Here is a 16633-nt window from a genome sequence, read left to right on the forward strand (position 1 = left end):
ATGTGATACAAAAACAGCTAAAATGTATTGAATGCTTACTAAATACCAGGCACTGTTCTAAATTCTTATGTATGTTAATTCACTCAATCTTCAGAACCATCCTAAGTAGTGAGCACTATTACCAGGAGTGATACTCAAAATCTGGCAAATCAGGAAGGCACCACACCATACAATAAGATAAAAAGTCTCACCCCTTTCCTCATTAGATGGAGAATTTCTGAGGCCCTGGGGAGGGACACTTGAGGGGCTTGGGACGGCGGCTATTCTACAACCAGTACAGAAGCATTCTACGTTGTACCAGTATTCCTGACTGCTACCGGCCTGACCTTACTCATCTCATTTCACGGATGACAGAACTACAGAGCTTGCCACTGTCTCTTAGACAACCGAGACACCAGTAACCACATCTCACATTTAAGGAATTTTACAACACACTAGACTATGCTCTAAGCACTTTTCAAGTATCATACCCCATTTTACAGCACAAGAAGCAACACTAAACTTATTAAGTAAAACTTAGACAAAGAGAGCAACATGCCAACCCACATTCCTCCCACCAACGCTGTGCCTCTGTGGGGAACAATACTTCTGCTGGCTCACTCCTGTATCCAAAGACAAAAGATGGAGAGTAAGGTTTATAAGATTACGTAACAACAGTTCTTGGCAAGCTGTTCACTGACAAAGCTACAACCTTCATGTGGTCCCAACCCTAAAGCAGGATTATAATAAACTCACTGCAAAAGGACTGAAGGTTCCCTAACTTAGCACCTCTTGGACTTATGCAACGTGGAAATGCCTCCCTTACCCCTAAGAATCAATGGGGACTGGTGTTCTAGTTTGCTAGCTGCTGGAATGTAATATACCAGAAATAGAATGGCTTTTAAAAAGGGGAATTTAATAAGTTGCTAGATTACAGTTCTAAGGCTGAGAAAATGTGCCAGTTAAAACAAATCTACAGAAATCTCCGATCAAAGGCATCCAGGGAAAGATACCTTGGTTCAAGGGGCTGATGAAGTTCAGGGTTTCTCTTTCAAGTGGAAGGGCACATGGTGAACACAGCCAGAGTTTCTCTCTCATCTGGAAAGGCACATGGTGAACACAGTCAGGGTTCCTCTCTCATCTGGAAGGGCACATGGCGAACACGGCATCATATGCTAGCTTCTTCTCCTGGCTTCCTGTTTCATGAAGCTCCCTGGGAGGCATTTTCCTTCTTCATCTCCAAAGGTCGCTTGCTGGTAGACTCTGCTTCTTGTGGCTATGTCCTTCTGCTTTGCTCTCTCTGAATCTCCTTCATTCTCCAAAATGTTTCTTCTGTTATAGAACTCCAGAAACTCATCAAGACCCATCTGAATGGGTGGAGACATGTCATCACCTAATCCAGCTTAACAACCACTCTTGATTAAATCACATCTCCAGGGAGATGATCTGATTACGGATTCAAACATATAGTATTGAATAGGGATTATTCTGCCTTTATGAAATGGGATTTAGATTAAAACATGGCTTTTCTAGGGGACATACATCCTCTCAAACCAGCACATTCCACTCTCTGGACCCTAAAACAGACATGTTTTCCCCGTATACAAAATACATTCATTTCATAATAATATCACAAATCCTTAAACCATTTCAGCAGCAATATACATGAAATACAAAGTTAGAAACGTACAAGCGCCTATCAAAGTTAGTTACAGGCATGGTCTGTTCTAAGGCAAAATTATTCTCTGTCTTTGGACCTTTGAAAACTCACAAGTTATTTGCTGCCAACATACAAAGGAGGAACAGTCATAGAATATATATATACATGTTTCCACAGGGAGGAAGGAACTCAGGGGTCACCAGACCCATACCTGCAGGGCAAAGTCCATCAGATTTCAAAGGCAGAATCATTTATCTTTGGGGCTTTAGAAAGCAGCAGTCCCACCCTTTCCAAGAGCCTACACCGAGGTCTGCCCTTCTCCGAACACAACCTTGAGGGACACTGGAGAGACCCCTTTTTCTCGGCAACACTCTCTCCAAGCATTGGGGCCACACCTGGGCTCTCTGCCATCTCTGAGGCATACGCTCAACCCCTCCATGTGGTGGCAGCCAAGCTCTCTCCAAACCCCAAGGACTGTGCTTCATCCTCTCCAAGGCCTGAGGCAGCATGACCCTTTCACTGCAATGAGCTTGAAGGCCCATCCTCTGCCTTTGGGGCAAACTCACCCTCTCCATGTGCTTGGGTGGGTTCGCTCTCCTGGCCCAAAGCTTCTTGACTTCAGACCTGAGCCTCCATGGTTTTGCCTCTGAAGTTAGTCTTCTTCCATTGTGTCCCTTCTCTGAACCCCAGTCCAGCCTGGCAGCGGCTCTCTTTATACAGGTCCCACAGCACTCTCGTCGGCTTTCTACACAGTAGCCTTGGATCGTGCCCATCAGACATAAGGAGTTTCCATAAATCCTTCCTGGATAATTCCATGCCTGATCCCGGCTTTCTCTGAAATGGCTGACCGGTACCACATCTGGCCAAATCCTCACATGAAGCACTGTTCTCTGGGGTCTCCCTTCCTGGAAGCCCAGAATTTTCCAGGACATCAATTTCTGGTTTCTTTGTACCCAAGAATTCAGTTTTCAGCTTATCTCTCTGCTGTTGCATTTCACCATAAGCTGTGAGGAGAAACCAGGCTGCACTTTCCACATTTAATTTGGAGATCTCTTCTGCTAAGTATCCAAGTTCATGGCTTTTAAAATCTGCCTTCCAGCCAAAGCCACTAGTCAAGTTTGCCAGATTATCTACTATTTTAAAACAAGGATCGCCTTTCCTTCCAGTCCACAATAGCACATGTCTCACTTCTGTCTAGAGCCTGATCAGAAGTCTCTTTAGAGTCGATGTTTCTACCAACAGTCTCTTCAAAGCATTCCAGGCCTTCTCTATCAAGCTCCTCACAACTCCTCCAGAATCGTCCTCTTATCCACTTAAAAAGCCGTTCCAACATGTTCGGTATTTGCTAGCTGCAGCAGCACCCCACTCTCCGGTACCAATCTGCTCTAGTTTGCTAGCTGCCGGAATGTAATATACCAGAAATAGAATGGTTTTTAAATACGGGAACTTAATAAGTTGCTAGTTTACAGTTCTAAGGCTGAGAAAATGTTCCAATTAAAACAAATCTATAGAAATGTCCCAATCTAAGGCATCCAGGAAAAGATACCTTGATTCAAGAAGGCCAATGAAGTTCAGGGTTTCTCTCTCAAGTGGAAGGGTACATGGCGAACACAGTCAAGAGTTTCTCTCTCATCTGGAAAGGCACACGGAGAACACGGTCAGGGTTCCTCTCTCATCTGAAAGGGCACATGGCGAACACAGCATCATCTGCTAGCTTTCTCTCCTGGCTTCCTGTTTCATAAAGCTCCCTGGAAGGCATTTTCCTTCTTCATCTCCAAAGGTCGCTGGCTGGTGGACTCTGTTTCTTGTGGCTATGTCATTCTGCTCTGCTCTCTCTAAATCTCTCGTTCTCCAAAATGTTTCCTCTTTTATAGGATTCCAGTAACTAATCAAGACCCATCTGAATGGGTGGAGACATGTCATCACCTAATCCAGTTTAACAACCACTCTTGATTAAATCACATCTCCAGGGAGATTTTCTCATTACAGTTTCAATCATACAGTATTGAATAGGGATTATTCTGCCTTTATGAAGTGGGATTTAGATAAAAACATGGCTTTTCTAAGGGACATACATCCTTTCAAACCAGCTTACCAGGGCATACTGCAATGTGAGGTAAGGTTTCCTTTTCAGCTTTAAATTGGAAGAGTTCATTTAAAAAAATTTACATGAATTAATAAGATAATTTACCCCATCAACAGGTGTTTTTCCTGGCGTAAAAGTCACTCGAACAAAACGTTTGTTGACGACTTCCAGTCTATCGACCTAGAATTTTAAAAGTTAAATATTCAAATATAAATGTATAGAAGTACTTAAAATATTCTTTAAGATCACTTAAAATGCATATATTTCAAATATATGACAAAGAAAAAAGACTAATGTGAGGATGCCCCCAGTGCCCCCATTTGGGTTAAGAAAGTAAGAGGCCACTCTCAGAGTTGGGTGCTAAACACCCCAAAGTATGTCCTTAGGTTTTCATCACCTATGCATGCAACCCTAAACAACATATACATTCACTTCTGCGTGTTTTTAAACTTTAAAAATGGTCTGGTCCAGTGTATTTTCTCCTACAACTTTCTTTTTTCTCTTGACGTTACATTCACAGGCTTGACCATGCTGACATTATCTGCTTTATGAACCACCCTAAGTTACTTATCCATTCTCCCATTAACAGACATTTAGGCTGTCTCAAATTTTCCACTACTGCAAACAACAGTGCTGTGAAAATTCATGTTCACACCTACAAGAATTTCTCTAGGATATGTACCTGGAACAGGTCTCCTAAGGTTGGGTTGTATAGGGCACACTTAATTTCAACTTTACTAGATACTGCCAAATTGTTCTTCAGAGTGGCTGTGCCAATTAACACTCCCAGCAAAATATTTCCATTGCTCTACATCCTCACTAACACTTGGTATTCTGTGACTTTAATTTTTGCCACTCTATGGGTATAAAATCATTTAAACTTTTTTTCTGTAAACTTCCAAACTATCTAGTACTCTTAATAATGCTCTTAAAAGCGTTATTAAGGCCCATGACTGGTTCTGGAGCATGAGTCCTCTGGGACGTGTGGATTTCCTCCACAGTGGACAGCCGCTGCCATGCAGTCTGCTTGTCAGTGAGTCTGGAAGGTCTGACTAAAAAACGGAGAGTGAGGCAGTTCCAGAATATTTCCAGGAGCTGAAGAGGGGGATGGTTATTCTTAAAGGTCACCTGTCTAGAAAGGAACCACCAGAACTCTAACCCCACAACATAGCTGGAGCAGTGGTAAACTGATTTCAAAAAACCCAGTGAGTGGATCAGGAGGAAATGGAGCTCAGGAGAATCCTCCCACGATGCCAGCCATCATACTTGGAAAGGACTATAGCCGCGCCATCCACACACGGATGGAAGGGGCTTCTTAGAAACCAGGTTCCCCACTATGTCTGGGAATCACACATAGAACAGCCTAGCTTTCACGTGACAAACATGTGCTTCAAAACTAAGTAGATAATCATTTTCAGTTTTTTCTATTCTCCCCTTATCGTATGATCTTAAAAAATTATTTTGGATTCGTTACACTACCTCAGACAGTATTAATATCTTATCCTAGTTTATTTGAACACATAATCTGATAAAAAAAATCAAAGTATTGAGAAGTTAAGTAATTTACTCAAGATAGCACAACAGGCCAAGTCCTGGTTCTCTTACTATCACTATATTTCACCAGCTCTAACATGTACATTTTAACATGTCAGAAATCAGAATATATTTTACAACTGATGGCATGTCATAGTTTCAGTGGCAGCTTTAAAAATTTTTCTCAGTAATACATAAAATAATGTGTGTCCTACAATCAACAACATCTTAAATATGGTGTTATATTAGGGAAAGAATCAACAAGTAAATAATAAAGGCTTCAGAGCAGACAAAACAGACTGCCAAAGTCTATGTGCCTTCCTCAGGCCTCCCTAGAGTCTGTGCACTCTTATTAAACAATGCTTATGAACTTATTAATCTGATTTCCAAGCCCAAAGGCAATTTAAAGCAGTTAAAACATGAAAAGAACACACACAGCAGGGAGAAGAGGCAACGTAGGGACATGAGAAAAAGGTAAGGAGACAAAGACCACCAAGAACCACAGTCTGAAGCAGCACTTCAAAAACTGGGTTATAGCGTGAATTGAAAAAAAGGATTTTGTTGTAATTTGGGAAGTGCTGGGTCAAAACAAACAGGCTTCTTGGTGCAGTACTTTTCAACATTTTTTTTTTAATCCAATGTAAAAAAACTGTAACTTCAAAATGGGCACATTTGGCTAACTCGCTGTTTTCCAGTTTATTAGTCTAATCTACTAAATCTCACCTTTTGAGCTACCACAACCACCAATCCCATAAAATACTTACTACTCCTTTGGAAAGATAGTTATTGACGAAGTCCTTCCAGGTAATTTCTCTCCCAGAGCTCTTGAACAGGAAGTAAAACATGACACCACCCCAAAACAGAGCAGTCCAAAGAAAGTACATCCTGAATTCCTTGTCGTCCCATGGAAAGTCACCCTGTGGCACAAAGAAGAAACCTTCTATGAAGAGTAAAACTTCAAAATATGATCTGAGATGCTAAGACACAAATCCCTCCCAATACTACTAAAGCAATCCAACCTTTCCTGTGGCTACCTCCATAACCTCAAAATTAACAGACAGTTTGGAATCAAACCTTCTGGAACCTGGACCACCAGTGAGAATCATCTTTCCTGCCACCTCGTTTTCCACCACCACCAGCTCCTCCTCCAGAAGAACGTGGTGCATTAGCTTGCTTTGGTTCTGATCACAAACAAAAAGCATACATAACAGCATAGCAGGATTTTATCGCTCAAAAATGCTTTTATTAATACAGTTTAATAAAAGACATTGCAAAATACAGTATGACAACTGATCAGTTACCAAATAAAATACTATGAGGAAGGATGCTACGAATAAAGTAGTTAACATTCAAGAAGGGCTTATAAATGTTTTACTTATATTATCTCATTACATCTGCAGAACAACTCAATAACCATATAACTATACTACTGTGTCCATTTTAAAATGAAGAAATTGCAGCTTAGGGAGACCAAGTAACTTGCTGCAGTGTTAAGATACTAGAGGTGGGATGTGAACCCAGGCAAGTGAATTCATGAGTCCCCACTTATAGTAAAGAAGGAAGTACTCTCCTTTCCCACTCCCACAAAGTAAACACCAGAAATACATAAGAAAGCTATGATGTCAATAACTGGTTTAAAACAAACAAACAAAAAAACATATAAAATTGGCTTGCAAGAATCTGAAATGAGCTGCTAACATCTTCTTTCCCCTTTTCTGTCCTCTCAAAGACCCAAAAATACCATTCTAACTACTTCAACAACCAGGCAGCAACTGCCCACACTGCAGGATGCTGGGACGCTATGGACCCTCAGCTGTCCCCATGGGGAACTGAGCCTCTGGCTTCCTGGCATGCTTCCCAACCTCGATCCACACAGGAGCGTCTGCACCTGGGCCGTAAGTCAGGCAGACAGCGTGCAGTACATGAGGTGTATATGCCTCAGCCCCACCACCAAACAAGGGTGCAGCTGGAAATAAATAATAAACACATTTTTAAAGTTGTTTGACAATATTCCATACTACTCTGGGACAAAATAACTTGTGTAGAAGGTATCGAACAGGTAATAATAGAGTTGTGTTTAAAAAGTGAGCCTGTTATCATTAATCTGCCCCTAAACCATGATTAAAAATCTATCTACTAGGCCCCTGAAGAAACATCTTAGAAGCAGCCTCTTTCACCAATGTTTCATCCAGAATCTGGGGGCCACCATCAGTTCACATTTAGTGCTTTTCCATTCCCTTGTCCCCTGACCTTGCTTTCATTCTTTGAGCTTATTATTTCTTTCTCCAACTAGACCACAAGTTCATTAAAAATCAAGGGCTGTATTATAATTTTCCTTATATTTCCCTAAAAAGAAAGGATACCCACTGAGTGCTCATATGTGTCAAGCATTGTGTTAAATGCTATCACACATATGGAACGGAGGCAGGAGGCCTGGGGTCCCGCATTCCCCAATGCTAAGAGTTTCTATAAGTAGCACCAGGTACCAGTTGGAAGACACTGCATCACACCAGCTGTGTCAATAAACCACACCACGTTACAACACACCACAGTTGGTCAATAAACCACATCTACTATGATTTTAAGATTGCTCTCACCAGTTAAAAGTTTATGTCAAATATCTACCAAGCATGCTTTACTTTGATTCATCACTATCTCTAAGGTGACCTTAAATTATTTCAACTTGAAATACGTGAACAGAAAATTAAGGTGCAAAGAAACCCAGGGTCTGTAGAATTTTATATATATTGTAACCTACAGTTTCAGAACTGACAAGATAACTCTTCCTTAGTGCAAAGCATCAACGACATCACGTTATGGGAAAACACTAAATTCAAACAATCTTTTCAAAAAGTACCTTTTTTATCTCCCATAAGTTCTTTAGGTTCACTAGCTTTTCCATTTTTTCCATTAGGAAAGTATTTTTCAAATCCTGTTAGAAAAGGAAAAAGAACACACACCTCCAAATTAACATTCACCAGTTTTGCGAATTTCATTTACTTTTAAAACAGCTAATACGTCATTAAAAAAGCATTAGCTAAAAGTATAATATTTCTCATGCAAGAATAAATCAAATTCTAAATAATACATCTCACAATACAGAGGTGTTAAAGAAGCCTGACTTGCACGCCAATTTTATTACCTATAAAAGCATTAGACTGGACAGTGACCTGTTTTCATCATTCAGCCAGACGGAAGGGGAGGTAAGGGAGGGGCTCACAGGAGACGAGTTAATAGGCAAGGCAACGTGAGACACAAATACGCTTCTGCTTGGCATATGCCTACTGATGATGTCCCTCTTTAAGAAGAAGGTAGAACATTACGGCCACACCTAAATGTTTACCTTTCGGAGGCTGGGAACAGAGTCTTCGATAAGCAGCAATTATACTCGTAAAAAGGGAATTTCTGCTGGTTGCTGCCTGAGTTGTAGCATACTGACAAAGCTGAAACATGACAAATAATAAAGCATGAAGGTTATAGCAAGATAAAAAGTTAAAGTTTCATTTCCTAATATCATAAAGTGGATAAAATGCTTCTCCCTTCCACAAGTGGTTACAGATGAGCACAGGATTAGCAGTTTTTAAAGGAAGGACTGGTCTGTGTCCAGCACGAGGCCATTCTATCCTAGCAATAGAGCCAGATGACATAATTACCCAGAAGACAAGACTATTTCAAAACTCATTCATAACTTACAATTGCAGCCCAATTACAAGACTCTGACAATGCATTCACTTTGGCATTGTTTACTTAATTTGAGGAATTTAAAAGGCAAACTCTGGTGCAGAAAAACTGCTGCTTCACGATGACACTGAGAATGCTGCTGGTAAATATAACACTAAATTTATCTTTGTTCAAAGATAAGAAAGTCATGACCCATTATCATGGATAATTCTTACACTAGGAATGTTTGCTAAATATATCTAATATATTGCCATCCTGATGAGAGAACCCTAGTTACACAAGTTCCACTACAGATACATCTTTGGTTTACATAACATATGTTGCTAAAAAGTTGCTTGTAAATGCAGTCTAGTTAAATGGAAATATAATGTAAATAAACAAAAGACGCTTATTATTAACCACACAATTAAAAACAATCAATGCCAAGGCATGCTGAAAGGATATATCCAAATTTGGCAGTGATAAAATTCAAGTAATCTTATCCTTTGCAAAGAAAAATTTCACCTCCATTTTTTTGTGGAGCAAGTTCTTAAATAGATGGGAATGTTTACAGTGAAGTTCATCATCTGTATTAGCATTCATCATCATTTGCCTCCTTTATGATCTCACGAGTAAAATAAAACAAAGTAAATTAAACCACTTCACACCCGCTAGGATGGCTATAATAAAAAAGAGAAAAAATTAGTGCTGACAAGCAGATGGAGAAATCAGAACCCTCACAAATTATTGGTGGGAATGTAAAATGGTGCAGCCACTGTAGAAACCTATTTAGCAGTTCCTCAGAACATTAAACAGTTACCATATGATTCAGCAATTCCACTTCGAGATATATATCTAGGAGAAATGAAAACTTACATCCAAGCAAAAACTTATACACCTGTTCACAGCAGCATTATTCATAATAGCCAAAAAGTGGAAACAACCAAATGTCCATCAAGAGATAATGAATGCACAAATAAAATGTGGAACCCATATAATGGGATATCATTCAGCCATAAATAGAAATGAAGAGCTGATACATGCTACCACATGGATGAACCTTGAAAACATTATGCCTAATGAAAGATGCTACACGTGTACTGGATGATTGCATATAAATGAAATGTCTAAAATAGGCAAATCCACAGAGAGAGAAAGTAGACTAGTGGTTGACTAAGGCTGGGGAGAAATGGGGTTGACTACTAATGGACACAGGATTTCTTTTTGGGGTAATGAAATATTCTAAGATTAGACAGTTTTTTATTTCACAACCTTGTGAATGTACCAAAAATCAACAAATTGTACACTTTAGAAAAATTTTACGGTATGTGAATCATGAACACACAAAAAAATAAAAACGAATGAGCTTCTCTAAATTAATTCTATACCATATAACAGGAAGGAAATACCGATCCTGTTTGTGGTTTCGGCAATGCTGGCCTAAGAGAATTTAGAGCTAATGTTCGGTGAAGTCCTTCCCACACCCTCTACCAGAACACTGGCCTATGAAAGAACTACCAATAATGGTTGAGAATTTATCATGATCTAATGAAGTTTTTTCCAATGCCAAATCCAATAAAAGTGTAGATTAAAATGATGGTTATTCAACAAATGGCCAAAAGGCACATGAAAAGATGTTCAACTTCCCTGGCTATTAGGGAAATGCAAATCAAAACCACAATGAGATATCATCTCACACCCACCAGAACGGCCTTTATCAATAAAACAGAAGACGACAAGTGCTGGAGAGGATGTGGAGAAAGAGGCACATTTATCCATTGTTGGTGGGAATGTAAAATGGTACAACTACTGTGCAAGGCAGTTTGGCAGTTCCTCAGGAAGCTAAGTATAGAATTGCCATTTGACCCGGCAATACCATGGCTAGGTATCTACTCAGAGGACATGAAGGCAAGGACACAAACGGACATTTGCACACCAATATTTATAGCAGCATTATTTACAAATGCCAAGAGAAGGAAACAGTCCAAATGTCCATCAACAGACGAGTGGCTAAACAAGCTGTGGTATATACATACGATGGAATACTATGCAGCCATAAGACAGAATAAAGTTATGAAGTATGTAACAACATGGATGGATCTTAAGGACATTATGCTGAGTGAGATTAGCCAGAAACAAAAGGACAAATACTGTATGGTCTCACTGATATGAACTGACATTAGTGAATGAACCTGGAGAATTTCAGTTGGTAACAGAGACCATCAGGAAATAGGATAGATATTGGGCAACTGGAGCTGAAGGGGTACAGATTGCGCAACAGGACTGACTAAAAATTCAGAAATGGATAGCACAATACTACCTAACTGTAAAACAATAATGTTAGTACACTGAATGAAGCTGAACGTGAGAATGATAGAGGGAGGAGACCTGGAAGCACAAATGAAATCAGAAGTAAGGATAGACGATAAAGATTGAGATGGTATAATCTGGGAGTGCCTAGAGTGATTAAATGTACAAATTTAAAAATGTTTTCACATGGAAGAACAAAGGAATGTCAATACTGCAGGGTGTTGAAAATAGATGATAATTAGTATTTTAAAACTTTAACTTACGTGTGAGACTAAAGCAAACAATGTTCAATTGGTACAAAATTTATATTTTGACTAGTGCATTTCCTAATATAACTTATGTGGACAGCTTACTTAACACCATAGTACTTAGAAACTTGAGTAGGGCATGAGATTTTGTAGGTTTGTCCAGAGTGATGCCTCGATAAATCCCAGAAGGATCTGAACAGTGAATAAAAAAGTATTTGCAAAGTCCCCTTAGGGGAATGGTGAGAAAGAGGGAAAATTCAACTTCCGCAAGTGGAGAATTACTGATATTCTCACAAGCAGTGGGGACAACCAAAGCAATAGACTGAGCCCCCAATCTTGGGGTTTGTTCATATGAAACTTAACCCCGCAAAGGATAGGCTAAGCCTACTTAAAATTAGGCCTAAGAGTCACCCCCAAGAGAACCTCTTCTGTTGCTCAGACATGGCTCTTCTCTCAGCCAACACGACAAGTAAACTCATTGATCTTCCCCTCTCTAAGTGAGACATGACTCCCAGGGGTGTGGACCTTCCCGGCAACGTGAGACAGAAATCCTAAAATGAGCTGGGACTCAGCATCAAGGGACTGAGAAAACGTTCTTGACCAAAAGGGGGAAGAGCAAAATGAGACAAAATAAAGCATCAGTGGGTCAGAGATTCCAAACAGAGCTGAGAGGTTATCCTAGGGGTTATTCTTATGCATTAAACAGATACCACCTTTTTAGTTAAGGTGTAATGGAGAGGCTGGAGGGAAGTGCCTGAAAATGCAGAGCTGTATTCCAGTAGCCATGTTTCTTGAAGATGACTGTATAATGATATAGCTTCCATAATGTGACTGTGATTGTGAAAACCTTGTGTCTGATGCTCCTTTTATCTTATTGACAGACGAGTGGAACACATGGATTAAAAATAAATAAATAATAAGGGAACAAATGTTAAAATAAATTTAGTAGACTGAAATGCTAGTGATCAATGAAGGGGGGGGTAAGGGGTATGATATGTATGATTTTTTAAATTTCTTTTTCTGAATTGATGCAAATGTTCTAAGAAATGATCATGATGGTGAATATACAACTATGTGATGATATTGTGAGTTACTGATTATATAACAAGAATGGAATGATACGGTAAGAATGTGTTTGTATCTGGTAATGTTTCATATAAATATAAAAAAAATTAAAACAGCAAAGAAAAAAATGATGATTATTCAATCTAGACAAGGCAACACTATCCACTGAACATTAAGTGCAGGCCAGTTGCTGTCAAGCAGTTGGGAGTCTATAGGGGAATCAGAACCCATCCCTACCCTTAAGAAACTCAGAAGTGCAAGGAAGAAAGTCATGGAAGACATCAATGACAAGGCAGTATAGTAAGTACAACCATATATAACCAGTGAGTGTAAGGAACAGAGGCAACACAGACAAAGAGATTGTATGTTTAAGGGTCCTAGGGAATATTTCACAAGACAGTGACACCTAGCCTGGGATCTGAAGGAACAATAGTTCACCAAGCAGACAATGAGCTTGGGAACCTTCCAGGAAGATGAAATATGGAGACAGGACGCAAAACACACACCATTCATAAACTAAGCAATTCCAGACTGCTGAAACAACGTACAAGTGGGGAGCGAATGTTGCAGAGACAAGAAAAGAAGGGTAGACAATCACAAAGAGCCCGAAAATACTGGTAGCAGCAGATACCATTAACTGAGCATCTATTATGTGACACAGCTATTCCTCTACAGCGTATCCACAATTTGCTTAAGATAGATATTTTCCCTATTTTATAGATGAAGAAGCCAACGCAAATGTGGCATGGAGAGCTAGCAACCCAGGTCAAGCCCCTGAGCCCACACAGACATTCAGATCAAATGCCAAAGGAAGAAGCCTGATCTCATCTTCTAGAATGGGCCAATATTTCCCGAAGTATGAAATAACCACAAGAAAAAAGGGTTAGGGTACCACAGTCAAATAAGTTTGGGAAGCATCATACTGTATTCCCCTCTTAGGGATTAAAATACCAAAGGTTCTGAGAAATCTGCCATTTTAATTCAGATAAACCAAGCATTTCCCAAAGCTTATACGATCACAGGTCCTCCTTCTATATATGTTTAAACTCATGCTTAAATGAACTCATTTTGGAAAATGTTACCCTAGGTGACAGGATGCCAGCAGTGTTTCTTTCGTTTGTTTGCTTGTTTTCTCCTTTGTTTGTTTTATTGTTTTGTAGTTTTAAGAGGAAAATCAGATTTGGTCTTCCTGGAATTCAAGATGGTGGACTTACAGCAGGGAGGTCAGTTTAGAGGCTACCTAAGAAAGGAAGGATGACAGAAGATGTTCAGTTTTAAAAACAGTGGTTAATAAGGTTACTGAGGAGGTGGATATAAGAAATATTCAGGTTAAATTCAAAGGAATTATCTGGATGTAAGGGTGGGGAATAAAGGAGGACAAATGCCATGTTTCCAATAGGTTACCAAATGGCAGTAGGTGAGTGTAAAGTCCATGTAAGTGGCAGGATATGCCTGAAGAGGAAATTGTTCAGTTTTGGTCCCACTGGGTTTACAGGAGAGTTAGTATCAAAAGCAAATGCCTTAGGGTAGCCCAGAAAGAAAGCTACAGAGAAAAGATAAGACGGAGAGGTGGGGGCGTGCATGGCTTTCTAATGGGGTAAGGGGTGATGCCCAGCTACAGCCAATATTTGCATGTGGGATCCAGGCTAATATTGTCAGAACTTCCAATTTCCTTAAAGCTGGCAATCTGAACTTTTGTGTATGATGGTGTTCAACAAGACCCACAATATGACTCAGTGACACATCTGTAACATGAGAAAACAGCTCTGCATGCCCATTTCCAGGGTACCACCGTGAGGATCAAATGTAAGAAGATATAAAAAAGAGTGTTTAAAATCATACAGCACTACCTAGATTTTAATGATCATTTCCAGTAATTTTGAAATCTCTCTGAGCACAAGAACCAGGCTTTATATCAACATAAACTTCAGTACAGAACTAGGCACACAGCTTGTGATCCATCCACATCTGCAGATTAATAAACTCAGAAAAACATTTGCCCCCTTCAGGTACTATTTTCAAAGTGTGTTTACCTGGAATACTCATAGGAATAATCCCTCTGACTATATTTAATGCTGAGGCTGTTTTCCCTAAAGGAATAGTCAAGGAAATATTTCTCCTCTGCATATCTAATCTAAGCCCCGGGAGCCTATCACTCAATAAATAATAAAAAAGATAATTCACAAAAGTTAAATTTAGAGTACCTCATTTAAGAGGATTAGCTTTCATGCTTTACAGCATGAGTGCTTTCTAGTGGCTTTTATAATCAGTTTGATACCTCCGGCACAATATCTGAGAACTGATATCTCAATACCTCAAAACCTTCTCCCCAGGAACCTCACTGTGAGAAGCATTATTGCTGTCCCCGACCTGTAACAGCAGCAGGAACCTAAAGGAAAACCTACTCTTTTGGACTTCTTCGCAGGTAACAGTGTTGTCCCCTGTCCCCACCTAGACCTTCGGAGCAGTACCAGAAAGATCTGTCATGGACTCAGTCAATCAGCTACGGCTGTCAGCTCGGAGGACTTCCTGCACCTCAGTATCGGTGCTTCACCGAGACATTTGTGCCATCCAACAGGAACGCCTTTTAGACAAGATTCCTGAGAGAAAATCTGCAAACTCACGAGGCACATTCCTAACGGCCCATTGTATGTCTGAGTCCAATATTCAGTAGGAACAAAAGGAAGAGGACTGGAGTAAAGTAGGACGGGAAAAATGGATGCAACGCAAGAAACTAAAAAGGACCTAGTGCAGGGCAGTTTGGGGTAGGAAAGATGACGACAGCTAAGGAATTACAGCAAGACTGGCAAAGGAGCTTCAAAGAGTAAAAATAATGAATGCACTATTACTCCTTTCAAGTGAAAAGGCCGAGCTGACTTCCTCTGGAGCACCAGCCCGGCAGTGACCCCAAGGCCCAAACCACTCTCCTGTTAGTTGTGCACCCGTGGGAAACAGAAACCGCCGGCACGGACTAATCAATACGCGAACCTGACTGGAGACAGCGCACTGCCCGTTTCTGCCAGTACGCCGGATCCTCGCTTCAGAAAACGTACTCCCCTGTGCCCCGGGTAGCCCTCAAGCACTCTTACCGAGAGCGATAGCCTCCTAGGGAGGACAGGCCCTCTGAGACAACAGAAATCTCAGTCCCTACTCTGAAGAGGGGACGTTAATAACAATAACAGTAACATGTGCCAGGCCCAGAATGCCAGCAACAGCCCATTCTACAGACGGGAAAACCGAGGCTCGAAGACGTTCAGGAGCTCGACGCCACAACCTCTGCTTTCGCCCACACGTGCTCGGGCTGCCGCCTCCTAACAGGCAGACACAACGCGTCAACGCTGTTTCCCGACGCCGTGAAGCCGATGCCCGAGACACAGCCGCGTCGGGTCTCGGCCGCCGCCTCAGCGAAGCGCTTCGGCCTGAATGGAGTCGGCAGGCGCGCAGAGACGGTCTCCTAAAGCTCCCTGCAGCAGAGATGAGATTCTATCGCGGTGCGGGTTTTCCCTGTGGCTGCGCAGCTCGAGCGCCCACTGGGCAGCGGGCTCAGACACCACGGCCGCCGGGTGTCCGGGGCTGGGGGCGCCGGGAAGGGGCGCGGCGGCGCCGCTGACCTTGAGGCGTTGAGGACTCACCGTGCGGAGGCAGGCCCGCCCGCTGGGACCCGCGCCACCTCCAGGCAAGAGGAGTGGGGGCAGGCCGCGGGGCCAGCCCCCACCCCGGGCCGACAGCAGCAGGCAGCGGTGCGCCATAGCGGCCGCAAAGGCAGGCCCGGGCCGCGGCGCCGGGAATGGACGCGGAGGGCGGAGCACTTAGCTCACTTCCGCTCGCAGGATGCACTTCCGCCCGCGGCCACTCGCCCGCGCGCCCTACCTCCGGCCCAGCTCTGCCCCAGCGTACTGACGTCAGCCATAGGGCGTATTCCTCGGCCAATGGTGCTGCTGGGGTCTGGGAGCCGCCGGCCTTGGACGGGCGCGCATGCTCAGTAGCTGAGCACCGCCCCTTGTCTTCCCCGTTCAGCCGAGACTGGAGGTCGGACTGAAGAGGAGGAGCGCGAGGCGAGCGGTGGGCGGGGCCGGGACGGGGCGTGGCCGG

The 16633-nt window shown here is 41.9% G+C and overlaps 1 protein-coding gene across 1 annotated transcript in view; it reads right to left on the reverse strand.

Annotated features, from left to right (window-relative positions):
• AFG3L2 (AFG3 like matrix AAA peptidase subunit 2) overlaps nt 1-16325 on the reverse strand; it is a 42256-nt gene extending 25931 nt beyond the window's left edge. Inside the window, exons 1-6 of the mRNA XM_077136021.1 lie at nt 16174-16325; nt 8602-8701; nt 8116-8190; nt 6333-6439; nt 6023-6175; nt 3831-3905 (exon numbers count right to left, since the gene is read on the reverse strand). Coding sequence (XP_076992136.1) covers nt 3831-3905; nt 6023-6175; nt 6333-6439; nt 8116-8190; nt 8602-8701; nt 16174-16290 — 627 coding nt within the window. The 5' untranslated portion in view covers nt 16291-16325. The remainder of the gene's footprint in view (nt 1-3830; nt 3906-6022; nt 6176-6332; nt 6440-8115; nt 8191-8601; nt 8702-16173) is intronic.
• Between the last annotated feature and the right edge of the window lie 308 nt (nt 16326-16633).

This window comes from Tamandua tetradactyla, chromosome 18 (assembly GCF_023851605.1).
Source record: "Tamandua tetradactyla isolate mTamTet1 chromosome 18, mTamTet1.pri, whole genome shotgun sequence".
Lineage (NCBI taxonomy): Eukaryota > Metazoa > Chordata > Mammalia > Pilosa > Myrmecophagidae > Tamandua > Tamandua tetradactyla.